This window comes from Xenia sp. Carnegie-2017, unplaced genomic scaffold, assembly GCF_021976095.1.
Source record: "Xenia sp. Carnegie-2017 unplaced genomic scaffold, XeniaSp_v1 HiC_scaffold_22, whole genome shotgun sequence".
Lineage (NCBI taxonomy): Eukaryota > Metazoa > Cnidaria > Anthozoa > Malacalcyonacea > Xeniidae > Xenia > Xenia sp. Carnegie-2017.
Window position 1 is genome coordinate 11,063,885 of NW_025813485.1, and position 18,628 is coordinate 11,082,512.

An 18,628-nucleotide genomic window follows, 5' to 3' on the forward strand; every position below is an offset into this window, starting at 1 on the left:
ACATATCTTAGCGATGGCGATGCTTCCTTCATCAAAACGATCATAACACGGGGATTTCCGATTTCCGAGTCTAACAGATTTTCTCATATATTCCCATTTAGTTTTATGACGAAACCTTTGTGGCAAAGTGAATTTTGTTCTTGTTCTCTGGTTGCTTTATTTATGTTCTGTTGATAATTCATGTTGTTAAGCTACTCGACGAAAGATGTCATCAGAAGAATATGAGAAAAGTACGTAGCATTGTATGAAGAATTTGTGCCTGTATTAATGAAATAATAGAATGCTATTAGTATACAAAGTAAATTGATGACTTGCAAATTTTCACTATACTGTGACATTGTTGACGTTCTGCAAAACACATTTTCATTTAGTAATTCATTACTGTTTAGTAGTTAGTTCAGTTGCGCCTGCAATTTTACGGTCGTTTCGAAAAACTATACATTTTTATGTAAAAGCTAATTTCGCATTACATTTTTTCGCCTGTCAAAGTGACCACCCAGAATAAATTTGTTATAACCATCAACATTTTGACTATGTATCTTCAAATACATGTGTAGTCTAAAGTGCATCGTTTTGTATAGTTTGTATGAAGCCTTATTTTAGCCTTATTTTAAAAGCTACATTACAATACAAGACATTACAATTTAAGATTAATTTTTATACGAATAATGTAAACTACTTAGGCGGATTGTGACATGTAGTTAAAATCAATGATTTGTCTATAAAACAAAAACAGTTTATGGCTTCTGCAACTACTATTCATTGTTTAGCTTGAAAGACAGACATTCTCAACAATCATCTTTTCCTTATTCCATTTACAATCTAGATGAAAATGAACAGGAAGAAGAGGATTCAGTTGATGGTTTTGAGGTTATCGAAAGGCTTCGAGGGCGAGATAGAACTTACTGGGACATAGCTTCTCAGCAATTTGCTCATCTTGATCTCTCCCGACGTCCTGTTTACCAGCAACTTGGTGTTGGTGGAATCTCAGGATGGTAATAGAACTTGATATCATGTATTGTTTTTATATTAATATCAAAAACATATTCAAAAACATAGACACATTCAAATTTTTTATGACAAGAATCTTTCAGTAACCAAATGATCACTTGGATGTAGTTGTTTTGCAAATTTGGAGATTTTTCTGGTGGAAAAAAATTCTTTGTGTAGTCTTTTTGCATGGGACACAATCTTTAGTTTTGCTTTTAAAATTCTTCTAAAATCCTTTGCTATATGTCTTTTACATAGTAGCATTGACGTCAAAAGTGCATACTTATAAATTTACTCTTCTAAGCACTTAAATAACTTTGCATGAAGGAAAAGGTTTTTTTATACATAACTATTTGCATATGAGAACAGTTATTTTTTATTTTATTATGATTAATTTTCACTTGTAAACTTTATGCTAACACTTTAACAATAAAAGATGTTTTTTGTGTTTGCACAGCTTATGCAAACCAATGAGAGGTTTGAGAGAATTCAAGAGCAGATCAGTGCAATACCTTGAATAAACAAGGTAAGACCACCTGCACCTGCTTGTGCTCAAAGCTTCTCACTAACTTCGGAGGTTTGCATAAGCCAGTGCAATCACAAAAAAATCTTTCATTTTTTTATAAAATAACAATAAAGCGAAACAGAGAAATTCAAAATAGATGTTTTAGTGTTTCCTCTGATATGTATTGGCTTAATTGATTGAGCTCAGATCTGCTTACCCAGGCTAATGCAATTATAGACGAATCAGTGCACATGTTTTATTGTTTTTTTGTAATTAATCTTTATGTTTACTTCATATATCACTTTGAACAATATTTACCTTAAATTCCCTACAGTCAACCCTCTATTTCCAAGCATTTTATGTTTTGAGTTATTGGATTGCATTATCCGCTGGAGTAAGTTGTATCCTAGTTCATGCACATTGTTTGAATTCACAGTAAATAAATTTTTTTGGCATACCAAGAAACTAGACCTATCAAGGTCTTATGAGGCAGTATGTGCGTACTTAGCCTCATTAAATAATGTCTTTGAATCTTGGTTTGGATTAGAGTCAGGGTTAGGTTTAAGCTTAAATTTATATTGTAAGTTATAAAGACATAAGTAGTTAGGTCTTATTAACGTTTGAACATTAAGTTCCGATATTGGATGACTATTTACGACGTAATTTATAAGTTGAGTATGATTAAGTTTTTTCCTTCAAGCTTCAGATTAAAGATTGCATAGCATTTTCTAAAAGTTAAACATTGTGCATTGTGCATGACCGTTTTTTCTTGTTCCTTAGGTTAGTTGGAAGCATATTTAAGAAGATTGGAAAACTGACCGCTCTCGCTGTTGGAAGTGGTTTGTTAGTTTTACAGGTATGGCGAAATCACAAAAACGTGTGAATAAGATTAAATTACGTGTCTGTTGTGGGTAAATTGATTGATCCATCTGGTGAGTATAGACAGTGCTGTAGAACTAAATTTATCAGGGGGGCTCTCTTGACGTTTTTGTTAATAGTGCCCTTTTAAAATTACCAATTCCAAAAGTAGAAGGGGGGCTCCTCCCCCAAGCGCCCCCCACTTTTACACCACTGATTATAGATGCATTTAGGGTTTTTGTGTTATTTGATAGCATGACTTGGAGAGAAATATGTAAATAAGAGCGATTGTAGAGAACAGTTTTGCGTGGAGAAATTTTAGGTGTATGTTCCGTTTTGTGTAGTATGATTTCCAGATCACACATGCAGTTAGGGATTGATGTCATCTTTGCACAAAACAACTTGCTTCATGCACCACAAAACAATTACAATAGATGGAAATAATTGGATGAAGTAGATTTTTGTAGCAAAACTTTGTGAATATGTTCGATAAATGTGTTGAAAGTTACGGTCCCCAGAGTCTTATTGAACCAGCAACTGGAAATCTTAGAGGAGTTTTCCAACACCAATATTACTCGTTTATTTAATCGTCATTCTTTTAATTGGAAATTCAATTGGAAACTTTTAATGAGTGGCAAATTTCCCCCATTCAGGACATTGATTAGAGAATATTGTAATTTAAGTATATTATTGCAGTTGAGGTGTTATGAACACATCGACACATTAGGATTTGGGATGCGAAGCTATTATATTATATTTTTACTTTTCACTTTATTAAATATTTGAGTATGCGCACGCTAATTTTGTTCGCTCACTGAGTCAATATTTACTAGAAACCATGGAAAATTATTATTGTTGTTGTTACAATATTTTAGTTGGAAGCTACACTCACAACAAGGTGATTTTCAAGCGGGTCCTAAGGTTATGATTATTTAAGTGTTAAGATAAAAAACAAAATTATAATACCTTAGTATAGGTGAATAATGAAGTGAAAAATATAACTAAAATATTATTATAAGATAGGATAAAAAACATATATATAAAGATTCAAATATTATTTCATCAGCTAAGATAGCATTATATACGTACTTCTTAAAAGAAGTCAAATTGTTCGATTGCCTTTGGTCTAAATTAAGGTTATTTAATTCCAATCAACGACTGGAAGATGTATATCTTGACGACAGTGGGTATTGTGGGAGTGAATTTCAACGTTTTGTACTAAGTTGATATGATAATTTATATACTTATTTATAAATACCAAAACAACGATGTCGGCATCGACGTTCGGATAGAAGCACCCAGTTTAGCTGTGCAAGGGCTTCGGTAGCTACCAGAAAGAATATTGGAAGATCTAGTATAATTCTTGGATATTATGCAGTCAAATTTATTTTTCTTCTCTGCCCATACGACATCACCGTAATCAATATAACGGTAAAATACTGTAATACTGTTATGTATCGCCAAACGATCATGTAAAGGCAGCAAGTGCTTAATGCAACGAAGAACTGTAAGTCGTTGGCTAACTTTTTTGCTAATGGCATCAATCTGGTCCCACCAGACATAATTTGCCACCAACCAAAAAACATAATTGTCACTGCTTTGCTTTTGGCCATTTGTAAAAACGAAATGAAAACGATTTGGACCAGTGACGTGAAAATTCAACAAGGCCAGTTGTTTTTTTATTGTTAGATCAACGATGTCATCTTTTGCTGTAGATTACCTCGCAGTCTGGTTATGTGACTATAAACTGGAAAAAAATTAACAAGGATGTGGGAAAAGTGTCTCGGTCCATGTCCAAAAAAGTTGAAGAATACACGTCATTTCGTAGCAGTGAGAACAGAGCCAAAAACTTTCTGTTGAAGGTATGCTGTATGATGTTTTATAGACTATGCATAATGAAAATAGATAGATATGGCTTGTATTTGCTGGTGATCGAAATGTGCACCATCTATTTTTAATGGGACTACACTACACTCGAGCACTCGCGTATATATATTGCTATGAACGATTGCTGTGACTTTAGCATCTATCGTTATGACTTTAGCGTCTAAAAAAAGTTGGAGAAATCGCATCATTTCGTAGGAGTAACACCAAAGGCAAAAACCTTCTGTTGAAGGTATGCTTTTTATATTTTACGGCTAGATATGTACGTAGCTACAATGCATAATGAAAATTGATGGATATGGTTCTTATTTGCGTCGAAATCGTGAGATTGAAACAAGCACCATCTATGTAACATACGGCTACCTTACTGATTTCTTCTTCTTTTCCTTTCGAGTGTTCCCTTACTCGGGGGTGCCACAGTGGGTTTTCTCTCCAATAAGATTCACCCATACATACTCTAGATCACCCCCATGTTCACCATCGATCTCTTACATGGCTTTCCTTTTTTCTCTACCATTGCACTGCCATCTTCAGCATGCGTTTCCCCAAATGACCCTCTCCTCTCCTCGTTACATACGTGTCCAAGCCACCGTACACCAGGCCTCGTTCAATTTTCTCCAATCCTTGTAATTTTTGCTGTGCCTCGAATGTTCTCATTCCTGATTTTGTCCTTTCAAGTCACTACAAGCGCCATCATTGCTGGTCCAACAACACTTTGATAAATTTTCCCTTTCACTTTTTAACAAATAAAAAAGGACTAAGTGCTGAGCGGACTAAGCGCAGTCCTACACTTCTTCAAATTCGTTCAACATCACAGTCGCTTATATGACTGTTGTTTTTTCATCTTTGTACATGTCTTTTCACTACTCTCGCATATCTTTCTCAAACTCCAGCTAGCCACAAGCATTGACTCGTGGTACTCTGTCATAAGCCTTTACTATGTTAAAGAATACGCAAGCAATGTTTTTTGTCCTTTGTTTTCCACTGTTCTATGAGCTTTCGTTACCCGAAAATTGCATCACTTGTGCTACTTCCTGGCATAAATCAAGGCTGTTGGTTGCCTTTTCCCACTTCATTTATCAGCCTTGCTTACACAACTTTCCAAATCATTCTAACTAACATTGCTATGTGAGCTATAATTTTGGTGTGTGGAATGAAAACCATTCAAGATGTCATAATCTTGTAAACTTTAAACAGCAATCTTAAGTCGTATTTCTACACAATTTTTTAAAATCATTTTTAAGTGAAGTGCATAGTATATACCAAAAAAAGTTACTTGTGGACGACCGATGTTGTGACTTCAGCGCTGTAACGCTTTTTCATTTCATAATTTTTTGCCCATCATAAAAAGTTTGATTTTCTTGAAATTAAAGAAAACTGTTACAAGAATCTCAAGCTTTAATTTTTTCCAAGGGTGGCCAAGTTGTGCAAAAGAACATTGTCGTCGCTAGTGGTTTTGCTGGTGGTTTTCTGCTCGGTCTTGCCACATAATCTGGTATCATCGAGGAAACTGAATTCCAGAGAATCTTCGATTTTACCGTTGTAGTATTTTTATCACGCGTTGAAATTGTACTATTTAAATGTACGGTGATATCATGATTTTACGATGTGCAATGTTGAGACTTGAAACGTATTATTGTTTAGTTATTTACGTAGATTTTATTCGACGCTTCGTGATTGAGTAACAGGGTAATGCTTTGCTCGCTAGGTTGACCGTTTTAAGGGACCTCAAAAATAGCGGCTTTCGAATATCAGGAGTGCAATAGAAAATAAAACATGAATTTCGAAGTAATAGTATTGCTTAATCTTTCAAACTTTTGCTACTCAAAAAATCCCCGTAAATTATGACTACCTGTTGTAAATGTACTGGTTTATGTAGCTTGCATGGGACACTACGTATATTTTGCAAAACGTTCAATGACGTAAATGGACAAGACAGAAGCACGCACCTTAGTTTATGAATCACGATGCAAGGGAAAATTATTAAAGAATAAGTTGCACGCGACATTGAATTGATATATCTGAAACTCCCCCAGATAAAACATAACCAGTCTAATTTTGATAATTACACTCTTCACACAACATTAACTTCCCGTATGTAAACATAAGTATGAGGCGCGCAAAGCATGACCCTGATATTCATTCTTATGGGTATTTGAATGAATTGGCGCTCATGATTTGTAGTCTTTTGCGACAAATGTAAACATAACTCATCGTGAAATTTGGTATTGAGGAGGTTTTTACAAACAAAATGTATATAAAAATAATCTGTATGAATAGATCATTAAATAGTGGTGTTGTAGCAATAATGTGAACATGGTTATTTGTATTTGAGGTTCATATGATGCTGTTTATACTGTTCTGACTTTACTTTATCTCTCTCCCCTCCTCATCATTGTCCCTCCATAATAGTGCTTTCAGCTTATTTTTACAGCAGAGGTTATGTCGTCATTTCACGTTACAAAAGTCACTTTTTAACAGAAATTATTTTCAATTTGTTGGTAGTATGACCTGTTGTTTGATCAATGCGGAAATTTTTTGTCAAATGATGTCATATCATGTCCATTGCTTTCACGTCTTATCCATTGGTTTCACACTTTGTCCATTGGTGTCACATCTAGTCCATTTTTTCACATCTTGTCCATTGGTTTCACATATTGTCCATTGGTTTTACACCTTGTCAAAGATTTTGCATCTTGTCCAAAGGTGTCGTATCTTGTCCATTGGTTTCACATCTTGTCCAAAGGTTTCACTTCCTGTCCAAAGGTTTTGTATCTTGTCCAATGGTTTTGGTAGCAGTGTCTCATATTTCAGTGCTTGATTATTGCTATTTCTGTGTTTATAGCAAGTGAGGACATTTATGCTTATGCTGTGTTATGCATATTTTTATGTCGCAATTGAGGACCTCTCTTGTCTGAGAGATGCATATACATGGTGCTTTAAAATAAAACTGAACAGTTAAATTAACGTCGCTAAATTTATGAGCGCCCAGGTTTGATATTAATGTTTTGTGGAAATCAAATATGTAGATGGCTTTCCGTGATTCATCTAACATATGCGTACGCGAACGCTCAGCTTCTAAATCACGGGATTAAAATATGAAGCTTTTTTATTTGCTGTTTTTTTTATCATCCTCGAGAATTATGCGTGTTACTTAATATAATATTTGCAACTTCAAAATAACGCATAGTTGATGCGATTTTTGGCATTTGAAAACGAAAAACCCAAACCAGCCCTCCAACAAAAATCACCTGCTTTGTCGGAATTTCTCAGAGGTGAAAGAAACCAGTTGTGCCTGCAGGGGGGGGGCACAAGGTTGATTCTGTTCTTATTAAGTTATTATACTTGTTTATACTTCGTACAAATGATCTTGAATGTTCAAAATATAATTGGGGTGAGGGAATCGCTCCCCTCCCCCTTGCCGACAGCACGAAAATAAACCTCGACACAAACAAATTATCCATTTGAAAAAACAATACAGCGATTTAACGCTCCGCAGTTTTTCCAGCCCACTTTACCAACGCCTTTATATTCACACAGCTCACTCACACTCGCCGACGCAGGAATCGCGTTCCCAAAAATTAATTGCAAACTCGTTTCTCCATCCAGCGCGAGATTTTTGCTAAAATATTTCAAATCAAACAATCAGCGCATACCTTCAGTGGGTAAATATGTGGTGATTTCGAAGCATTAGTCTGTAAGTGCGAAAGTGAGCTTTCAGAATACGGAAGACAAAGGTCGACAAAAGTCGCGTCGCGCGGCTTTTTTTGTTATTGGTGGTGCGAGACCTCCAACTAGGTCTAACGAGCAGAGTATTGTGGCAATGACTGAGATGTGAAGCGAAAGAGGTAAACTGTCCAAGATGTTGGCGCGAGTCAAATTACGTTTAGGGTGCAAATTTAATTTAACATAAATTATATTTCGCAAGTGAATTTTTAATCAAGTCTCCAGTTTTCATTCTCGTCGACTCTCCATAAATGATCAAGTATTGACCGCTCTTCAAAAGCAAATAACGGAAGATGCATTTGCAATTTCCAGCTACATATTGAACGTAGTCGAAGAGCATTCTTTTATGTGACATCGCAGACTACACTCGCAAAGTACAGAATTACGCTCGGTACGTTTATTTTAAATATGGCATGCCGGTGGTGAGATCAGTTATTTGTTGTAATTGAACCCTTTAGCATGATTCTATAACATTGTGAAAAGGTTATCTGTTTTGCACAAGGCCAATTTAAACTGGCATCCTCAGTTTTTGCCAGGTTGCTGCGGTTGTTGCGTATTATAGAATTTATATATGTTCTGAAAGGCTTGTTTGGTGTGGTAGTGACCTTGTTCCTGTAGACCCTTTGTCTAAGTGCATTCGACCGAACCGTCTACTTCGCTTTGGAATATATCTGCTCGTTCACTTTTCCCGTCCGAGTCATTCAAAATTCACGCAAGCGTTCATTGCACGTGAAGGAGCAAAACTTTACGATGTGCGAAATTTTCAATCCTATGACCGCAATAACTAACACGTTGTCGTCAAACAAAAATACGTATCTTGTCTGCAGTCTATTGCATTTTGAGAATATATAGTAAGTTGTTGCATGCTGTGAATAGATATATTTTCTTGGATATTGCAGTCGGCGGCAATCACATGCATTCATTTTAAATCATACGAGGCACGAGAGTGTAAACGCACGCAACTGCGCGGCACTTTCATATCTTCAATATGGCGAACACGGAGTGCTGACTACGACAAAAGAGCAAGGCGAGTTCATTTTGATTTCATCTAAACACATTTTGGCACGCAATTATCATGCTTATTTTTACTAACATGCTCATAATATCAAAAGACATATTTAGAGATGGAAATCATGTGATAAATTCAGCAATATAAGCCCGTGCTAAAAATTGATATGCGATCGGCTTAAAAATCACTTTATGTTTACATAACTTCAAGTGAATCAAATCTTTAACCATCTAAAAAGTATCTCGTTGAAAATAGCACAAATCTAGTACAACTGGCTCTTGGTCGATCACAATTAGTGCATGTATTCGTTCTCAATTGATTTACATAGCGAGATTAAAATGTATTGGCAAATAGACCACGAAATGGTAATAATGACAAAATCGCTGTTATTCTGCAGGAGCTTCTAAAAATTCTTGCTCTCTCATGAAATTTAAATTGTGTTTCCAAGTGCAAAAGGCCTTCAAATCGGCAACAGCACCGGGACAATAAAGGCGACAAAAAGCGTTGGTCTGCATTGTAATCTCTTTAGTTGCATGTCTTTTGTGTTTTATTTTTGAACAGCACTCGGCTGCATGAATGTCGGCATAACTTGAAAAAATCGGACTGTTCTTATACATTTACGTTGTATATATATCTAAATTTATCGTTGGACAGGTTGCTTATAAAGTATCCGTTTGACTACACTTTAACTATACACAAATGGTAGAAATTGAATGATCTACGAATCTGTAACAAGCAGTTACCTTAAGAAATTATTTATTCAATATTTTAATAAGTAATTATTATTGATGTGAATTGGACATGGTTGGCATCGAGTGGTTGGCATTACCACGTTGGCATGTTAAAAATGATTGCGCTCTGACCTCTGTCTAGCTAAAGCAGTGTTGCTCGGTAACTCGTTTTTCTTTCTCTTCCTTTATCACGTTCCCCAGCAATATTTACCGCCCTGAGTCGGGAGATAAATTCCACTTTTGAAATAGTAAGCCTTCATTTTACTAATAAGGACATTGCTGTGTTAACAATTTGTGTCTCTGATTATTATTTGCACACCCCTTAATTAAACTACAGCAAAAACTCTTTGACTCGTGGCATCGTCGAAAACTTGTATGAACTTGTAATCAGGTATACGTTACCGCAGAAGGCATCGTCTTTTCCACGGAAGTTACCGCAGACGGCATCGTCTTTTCCATCATCTTTTCCATTGCCTTTACGTCGTCTTTTCTAACGACTTTCCATGCAGCAGAAGGCATCATCTTTTCCATCGTCCTTTCCAATCTTTATTTACTACTGAAGGCATCGTCTTTTCGACGGTACAGTTACCGCAGAAGACATCGTCTTTTCCACAAAATCGATCTATTTGACAGATTCCCTTTGAGATCTCGATGATACTCACGTTGGAAGATTGTTTGTGGTGTTTGAATTTCGCATCGTCAAAAATTTCAATAGTTGCTTCCTTTCTGCTTTTTCTTGTTTCACAGTAAATATTTTGTTTCAGCTGTTTCACGTCTTCCGGTCGATCCCAGCGCAATGAATAGCAGCTTTGACTCCTTCGATCAGGCATGGCGATGATACTAAGCAGAACTCTTTTTACATAAGCAGTTTTCATGCTCTTCATCAGTAGTTTTTCCTCTTCCATTGGACCCGTCTTTCTCCTCTTCTCTTCTAAAATGCTTTTTAATGACTCCAATCAGAATCATGGGAAACATCGACATCGTTCAAGAACTTTCCACATCTTGACGTCGTGAAAGTGGTAGAGTGAAAGATCAATAATTTTCGTTTTCTGCCTTTTCTCGTACCGAGTAATTGTGTGAAAAAAAGCATTACGGATTCGGCTCTTGTACCCATTTAGAACAATAAATATATCAATCGACTTTATAATGATTTACTTTCATGCCTCGACAAAAAAGCAATTCTAAAACGCGCTAAAACTTGCTTGAATCTGATAGTATTTCAACAAGTGCCGGAGTGCGATAACCTGGTTCGGGCGAAAATCTGCAGGCCCTTCACACTACGTATTACCCACTAGCTTCTTCTATTTATAATTTCATGTTTCCTAAACAAGTTTTAAAACTATGTGCTGAATACGTGCCTCCCTGTACACGTTACTCAGGTGTCGTCCATAGATGGACTCTTAATTACTGACAGCCATTTTGAAAGCTTGCTTCTCCTATAGACTTTCATTTACTTGAAGTACTGGTAGTTAATGCTAGGAAGAAATCGCGCCAAATTTGTTATTAGAACATGGCGTAAATGAAATGGCAATATGGCGCACTCTAAAATAGATAGCTTTTTCACTAGTCTGGGACCGAAGCGAAAAAAGCAAAAAACTATATTATTTGTGAGTTCGATAACTACAATTACAAATGTCAAAATGCCACGCCCCTACCAAACAATTTTGTTATTCAGCCCCAGAATGCAAAACATCTTCCGCTTAAAGACGCTTAGAAAGATCAATGCGTTTATGTAATCATTTTGTTTTTTCATATAGACGCGCCATGAAAATTGGGAGGCTTTCTGGTCGTGTAAAAGACGGCAAACCGTCATGGATTTTCTTGGCTGTGTCATGCTTTGTCATGTTTCTAACTAGTGGAACCATAGAATCTTTTACCGTGCTTGTGGTTGTCTTCATGGAGTATTTTGACGAGACCAACGCAAAAATAGGTAATCCTTACACTCTCGAATTATATGATGATATGAAATTTAACGAACGTATCGACTTCAGGGGATCAAATAAAACACGGCTGCCTGTCAAAAAGTAGTAATAATTTGATCCAGTTTCAGTTACATGAAGCAAATATTAGATTAATAGTCTTGAATGTTGAAAAATTTTCCAAAAAAACGGCAGCAAAAGCTCATTAGACTGTGAGATTGTGAATTGATCCAGCCTTGCTCAGGTTGGACAATTGTGATGCGAGTGCGTATCCATAACCCGAATGACAGTGCGGCATTTGACGTTTTGTGCATTCAGTGTGTCGCAGTGGTTGACACACATTTTTTAAATTGTGCAGAATTGTAAAGAAGTAATCCACGTTTGCCCCGACTACCTCAGGATCATTATGGCGCATGTATCTCAGATTCAAACTCTAACTTGGTTAGTTAAAGGCGATAGGACATTCTTCAAAAATTGTAAACAAAAATTGTTGCTTTTATGGTATTTTGAATTTATATGTGAACCAATGTAATGAAGGCTAACCGACGTACTCTGGTATGAGTCAAAAAGGAAAGTGTTAAACTCAACCCAATTTTTTGTAGCTAATAGTGTACAGGAAAGTGGAACTGTACACTATTATGAAATAAGTTGAAGTTCTCATTGTCTAACCTGTATATTTTCTCGATCTCAATGAGAATATTTCAGCACCTGTTTCATCAATGGAAAAAACCTCTACGAATAAACAGGAATACTCAGTCTTTTTCCCTCCTTTTGACGTTTCTGGTTTTATGAAATTAGTCATGGGTTGAGTAGCCTGGGTATTGATCTTTGTCCCTTCACACCCCACTTTGTTCATCCATAGAAGACTGTGAGCTAATCAACGTTCGCAAAGCGCACCTTTTTTGTTTATTTGTCTAATTTTATCATTGATTGTATCATCAAAATACATGTGACGCTACCTACTTTATGATCAAATGCCAACACAGCGACAAAACGAAAAACGAAAGAAAATATATTTTCGACTTTTTTTGCAATGAGCACCAACTTCTTGTTGGTTTTCTTTTCAAAAAAGCAGCAGTTCAATCCATTGTCACCTTGCGAGAGAATCTCGAAACACTACACACACGTATCTGGGTGTAACCTCGCGTGTATCCTGGCTTAAGTTTTGGCTTTAAAAAATTATTAAACTTTTTTATTACAGGTAGCGTTCCATGTATTTTAGTTCAATAAATTGTATTAATTTTTGTCAGTAGCTGATATCTTGTCATGCAAATGCCTTAGAGATACATATATATTGTTACCATTGCATAAAACCTTTCTTTTTTATACAGGCTGGTTGGGTTCTATAACCTTTGCTCTGTTATGTGTTGCATTTCCTGTTGCCGTTTTTCTTAGTCGTCGTTTAGGATTTCAAGTTTTGATTTTCGGTTCGGGAATTTTAATTACAACCGGTTACATCGTGACGCCTTTCATGCCTTCAGTGAACTATGTGTACTTCACCTACAGTTTAGGAGTTGGTTTTGGTATAGGCTGCGTTGACTGCCTGTCTATCGCTATTTTACCAGAATTTTTCGACAAGCACCTTGGTCTGGCAACTGGCATCCGCTTGTCAAGTATTGCTGCTGCTTCTATATTATTCAATTTTATGGTTCCAATATTAGTCGTCGAGATAGGCTGGCAAAAACTTTTTTATTGTTTCTCTTCGGTGGGACCATTAATTATCTTATATTCGATGTTCTTTCGGACAGACCATCCAGAACATAGGGAAGGCAATGCGGTACCTGACGAACCCGAAAAAAAAGGAAAGGAGGTGCTTCCTCAAGCATGCGAAGAAAAATTTGATTTTAAAGATGCGTTGCTTCGTGATCGTGGATTGCAGTTAATTTTAATTGGCTGCATGCCATATTTGTTTGCAGTTTTGGTGCCAGCAATGTTCATGGTAGGTGCAACCATACTTTCGTAATATGCATATCTCTTCACCTGCTGTAGTAACTTTCAACTTCTTAACTCTTTAACAGCCATGTCTTTTCTATCTCTGTATTTCCCGTGGTTTTCTTTTAGTTGCCATGTGGCAACCAGTGGTGGATCCAGCAGGGATTTTTTAGCGTGGTGCTTGGCTTAGTGGTCATCTTAAGTTCAGCGATCGGAAACCAATTATTTATTATGCTAATCATTATTTAAAAATGGATACTAGTTCTCCTTGTGGTCAACAAAATGATATCAATGACGGTCATTAAACTTCAATGATATAGGCAATTAAGGCTTTTTCTTTTAACAATAGGATGGATTTTAATTTAATTTTTTCAATTTTCAACCCCTCTATGTACCCCTGTGAACCTTGCTTACAGAAGTGAGCTCCCCTGTGCCCCTTCCTCCATAAATCTACCACTGACTGCAGCACTTCTTCTAAAAATAATGCAACAATTATACAGTTTAGTAAGACTTCATTCACTTCGTCAAAGTGAAGCTGTATTTATAAAACTAGCTAGGAAAGTTCATTAACGACTGATCTTACGTCTTTCAGGTGGCTTATGCTAAATCTCTCGGCTATGCTCTATCACAATCCAAATGGCTGATGGTCGCGCGTGGTATTGGTTCACTAGCGGGACGACTCACGATGGGGTATATCGGAGATTTTTCTTTGAGACGCCGTGTTAGCGTTCACATTGCCTGCGCAATCGTCGCTATTTTTGGCCTAGCTTGTGCTCTATGCTCCCTCACGCGATATCTGCCTCTTATGATACTATTCATGGCTATTACGGGTCTTTTGGAAGGAATGTTCTGGGTGCTTAATCCCTTAATGATGCACGAACTAGCTGGAGGAGCGAATGCTGACTACGGATTTTCGCTTGTTGTTTTGTTAGTAGGTGTAGCGTTTTTTACAGGACCTTCGTCGATGGGTAAGGATTTGTACAACGTCTGCATATAAGATGTTTCAACTCTCGGCTTCTTGTGTATTCCTGAGCCGTGTCGCGTTTCATTTCCATGCAATGATGGAGCAATGTTTGCTGGCTCAGTTACCCTATCAAATAGCATTTAGTAGAATTGAAGTTGATTTCAAACTTGCTAGCGGAGTTAGTTCCGCAAGCACTTAACAAATTTTAATAATTTAACCACGGTATTGTTTCGATATCCATTTCGATAATAAAAATTGTATGATGGCTCGTATTTATAGTTCCCAAAAATTTTACAAACAAACTTGCATGCATTGCGGCAAATATTTTTATCAAATCTAAAACTCAAAGCTATGAGTCTTCATCATGGTTGTTAAGAAAGGCTTGAACAATTGCTCACTTGGGCGTGCGTGATATGTTGACAAGTAGTATTAAAGTAAGGGGGTTAATTTTTTGACCAAAGAAGCTTATGATTTTTTGACAAAACTTTTTCATCATTTTGGAAATCATAATTTATAAGCAAGAGTGTAAGAGTGAAATTAAAAAGCCTTATGACCTTCCTCGTGCAGGCTATTGGATGAAAAGCTTTTCTTGATAGCATAAGGTTAAAAATTACCGACTGTTTTTGCTGGAAAAAAGGGAGAGTATCGTAAGTCTGCCTCCTCCGCTTCGTACTCCCCTGAATGCACGCAAGCTTGTGCTAGTTGTACAAATAGCTAGAACAAACCGTTTTTAAATATTATCTGCATGTATCGAGTATTTGGTAGAAATCATGATCGCCTCTGGATATTTTTGATAGCTTTTCTCGTGTTCTATTTCATCGGCTTTAATGCTGGTTTAACCCAAAATCTAGACGTCCTATCACTAGATTTTAGTTCCATGTACTCCAATCACCAAACAATATTTTCATTTTTACAGGTCAGTTGTACGATGCCACAGGTGACTTTCGTGTTGTCCTCTATATTTTATCCGCATGCGGAATTCTATCCGCCATCATTATAGGAATGGGCATTCACATTAGGGAAAGAAAAACAGCTGGAAATGAAACATCGATTGTCAAGCAAGACATTTGCAGCATTCCAAAGAATATTTCCGATCACTCTCAGTCAATTTTAAAAAAACAACTCAAGAAAGTTACCATTTATGATCTATATATAGCAGCTGAACGCGAAACCAGAGTGTAACAATTGAATTGCATCGAAGTGAAATTTGTTGGGAAATAGCACGTGATACTAAAACGATAAAAACTCATCAAATGTAGTTGTTCTTGTCTGAGTCCATGAGAAGCTACAAATTCTCTACTCGGTCAGTCTAGGAAAAGATGTCTTTCATTTTGAATGTGTCTATGGGAGAGAGGAAATAGCGACTATTTCTTACAATGATTGGTTAAAAAATTAAATGGTGTAGCAATTTTTCTCATAGATAATTGGACGTAGCTACCTCCATTCCATGGCACCTTTTGTGTATAAGTATTCTGCATGTGCGTAAATCCAAATTTGATTGGGGTAGATCATATATTCATACATTTTGTTATGCCAGGCTGACTTGCTTTTAAAGTGAACTAGTTTTGAAAAGATATTAGCCAGGCATAGCAGAATTTATTTGAATATGGTCCCCTCTATCAACGTAGAATTGATGGTTATTGTATTCTGCGGCAATGGTTAACCAACTTTAAGTTTTTATCTGCGCATTGCAAATTATTAGCTACTCTGCGCAGAGTTGGAAAATTTGCGTCTCTCTTCTATACCATTTATTTACTTTTTTCTTGACAACATCGAGTAATTCTAATTGATAAATGGCAGTTGCGCTCACTGGCAAAATTTTTAGAAAAAATGATATAAGAAAGGTATATATAAGTTATCTATCTTTTAAAATTATCTAGCAATTTGAAAATCGTACTTCCTAGGATACATCAAAATAAAACAAATTCCGAAAACAGAGTTCTCGTTTTCTTGATATTCAAGATGATACAAGATTTTTAGACAACAGATTGTGTAATATTTCGTCTTTATTCCAGGGATATCAGACTAATAGTTTACAATGCAGGCTGCGAAACTTTTATATAATTATTTACAAGCGGAAGTGACAGTTACGTAATTAGAGAACTACAAGACTCAACGATTAGGCAGTATACTTACATTTAAAATAGAGATAACTTCTTACAGACGTTGAGACCACTATTAAGTTGTGGCATATTGCGTTTTATCAAAAGCGCTTCTAAGATGAGAAGTTGATTAGGATTATTATTATTACAGCGATATAAGATTTTTGTGTTACTTGGATCAAAGTACAAGAATTAAATGGCACACGCGTAAGATTGGAGTCGGAGTCAACGTCAGGAAGTGGGAAAAGGTGTGAGATGTAGTTGACGTCTGGACAAATGAGTAAATGTTGCGAGATAGCACTAGAATTGTTGTAGTTAGTAGCATGTTGGGTTAGTCTTGTGTGTAGGTTTCGTTCAGTTTTGCCAGTGTATGTATGACCACAGCCAGGACATTTAAATTCATATACAATATTGGGAATTTTGTCAATGACTCTCGTAAAATTTTCATTGGAATACCATATCTAGGCAAACAGGGTGAACGCTTGGTTTTCAATCTTCTTCGTAAAATTCGCCGTAGCTTAAAAATTCCCATCAAACCTATAGTTATATATCAAACAAAAAAGACATCAATTTTCTGTCCCAAAAAGGACAAAATCGATATTATATGCAATACATTAATATTATATGCAATAATTTGGCCATAGTATATTTTTCACCAACAGAGTTATTGTAGTTTTGGGGGGGGGTTTTCGAGCAGTTTTAGATGTATTATCTACCCTGGATCGTCAACTGGTACTGATGAATTAATTATAAACTTATTTATCATATGAACAGTGTGATTGCTTAATCAGCTGTCATTAAAGTTTTCTAATGGCTTAAATAACGATTTAAAATGAAACATCTAAAAAAAAGATTAAAAGTTGCTCGAACAAAAAGCTTAATTTCAGAATTATGAAAAACAGGTGTAGTGGCATTGGTAGTTGCCCAAAAAACTCCGAATAGCTGGTTTATATATGTCACGTCATGGCCGCCGTGTTTGTATTCAATTACTAAGATCATTTTATCAATGCCGCTATGAGCCCCAGCCGTCGTAGGTGAGCTACATTGTTTGGTAATTCTGTGGAGGTTGATTGCAGTTTAAAAACTTTAAATAGGACAATTTGTAAACCTGCATTGTGACACTTGTAAACATTATTGAATGTAAACATTAGAGAGCAGCTTTTTGTAGGCACCTTAAATACGTAAAGACCATCATTCCCCATACGCGCAGTTTGCATGCATCATTAATATTTTAATCATGACTTATCATTAGTACTTATCATTACACATTTTTTAATCTATTTGCAATGATTTATTACTGTACAATTATTTAAAAACTAAGTTGAGTGCCCGGCCTATAGTGCTAGTGCAGAGTGCTATAGTGCAAGTATAGTCAAATCATTAAGTACTGTCAGACCCATTAAGCATAGTTAAGTCATTAAGTATAGTAAAATCATTAAGTACAAATCAATAACTGCGTTGTAGAAATCCGAAGTCATCTTCTCGTTTTTTATTCACCGATGCGTACTTTCCAAAGGCAACAGCTCAATGTTCATCCTTTCATCGACATGCATTCTTCTGTGGGTGACAACCTTCATAATCAAAAGTACCATCAATGATGCAGTCAAAAGGATCTATATTACAGATACGACACCTAACAGTATCATCTCAAATACTTCAAGTAAGAAAATCCATCGTGTACTAACATCTTCTTTGGAAAATCTGTAAATTGATTTGTACATATTTGTACATAAGCCAGTACTACGAGGCTTAGTAGAGAAATGGTTTCCGCTTTGTTAGCACGAGGGTTTTGGAATGGTTTCACTTGGTTATGATGTAGTAATGCAGATGTATAATGTAGTAACACACAGATGATGGCCATTCACATGAGTCGAAGAGTGGGATCAGTGATAAAACAACTATGAAATGTCAAGACAAAACGTCGTGCAATGCTCTGCCAGTAGACAACACCTGACTTTCCCTCTTCAGGCTTGCGAAATGGAGCGAGAAAGATGGATTTCAGTGTATC

The 18,628-nt window shown here is 36.2% G+C and overlaps 2 protein-coding genes across 3 annotated transcripts; both read left to right on the forward strand.

Annotated features, from left to right (window-relative positions):
• The first annotated feature begins 19 nt into the window (after positions 1 to 19).
• On the forward strand, positions 20 to 6,543 carry LOC124447458 (FUN14 domain-containing protein 1-like). 2 transcript variants are annotated; one of them, XM_046998404.1, is made up of 6 exons: positions 20 to 230; positions 827 to 995; positions 2,276 to 2,351; positions 4,069 to 4,215; positions 4,398 to 4,469; positions 5,651 to 6,543. In XM_046998404.1, the coding sequence occupies exons 1-6, from the start codon at positions 206 to 208 to the stop codon at positions 5,726 to 5,728; spliced, it is 567 nt and encodes a 188-aa protein (XP_046854360.1). In that variant the 5' UTR covers positions 20 to 205; the 3' UTR covers positions 5,729 to 6,543. The 2 variants fall into 2 exon arrangements, with proteins under 2 accessions (XP_046854360.1, XP_046854362.1); XM_046998406.1 differs by lacking the exon at positions 4,398 to 4,469 and having other exon boundaries at positions 22 to 230.
• Positions 6,544 to 8,110: 1,567 nt separating this feature from the next.
• Positions 8,111 to 16,456, forward strand: LOC124446167 (monocarboxylate transporter 8-like). Its single transcript, XM_046996996.1, has 5 exons — positions 8,111 to 8,354; positions 11,461 to 11,633; positions 12,954 to 13,561; positions 14,147 to 14,522; positions 15,435 to 16,456. Exons 2-5 carry the CDS (start codon positions 11,468 to 11,470, stop codon positions 15,698 to 15,700), a joined length of 1,416 nt encoding a protein of 471 aa, XP_046852952.1. The 5' UTR covers positions 8,111 to 8,354; positions 11,461 to 11,467; the 3' UTR covers positions 15,701 to 16,456.
• The last annotated feature ends 2,172 nt before the right edge of the window (positions 16,457 to 18,628 follow it).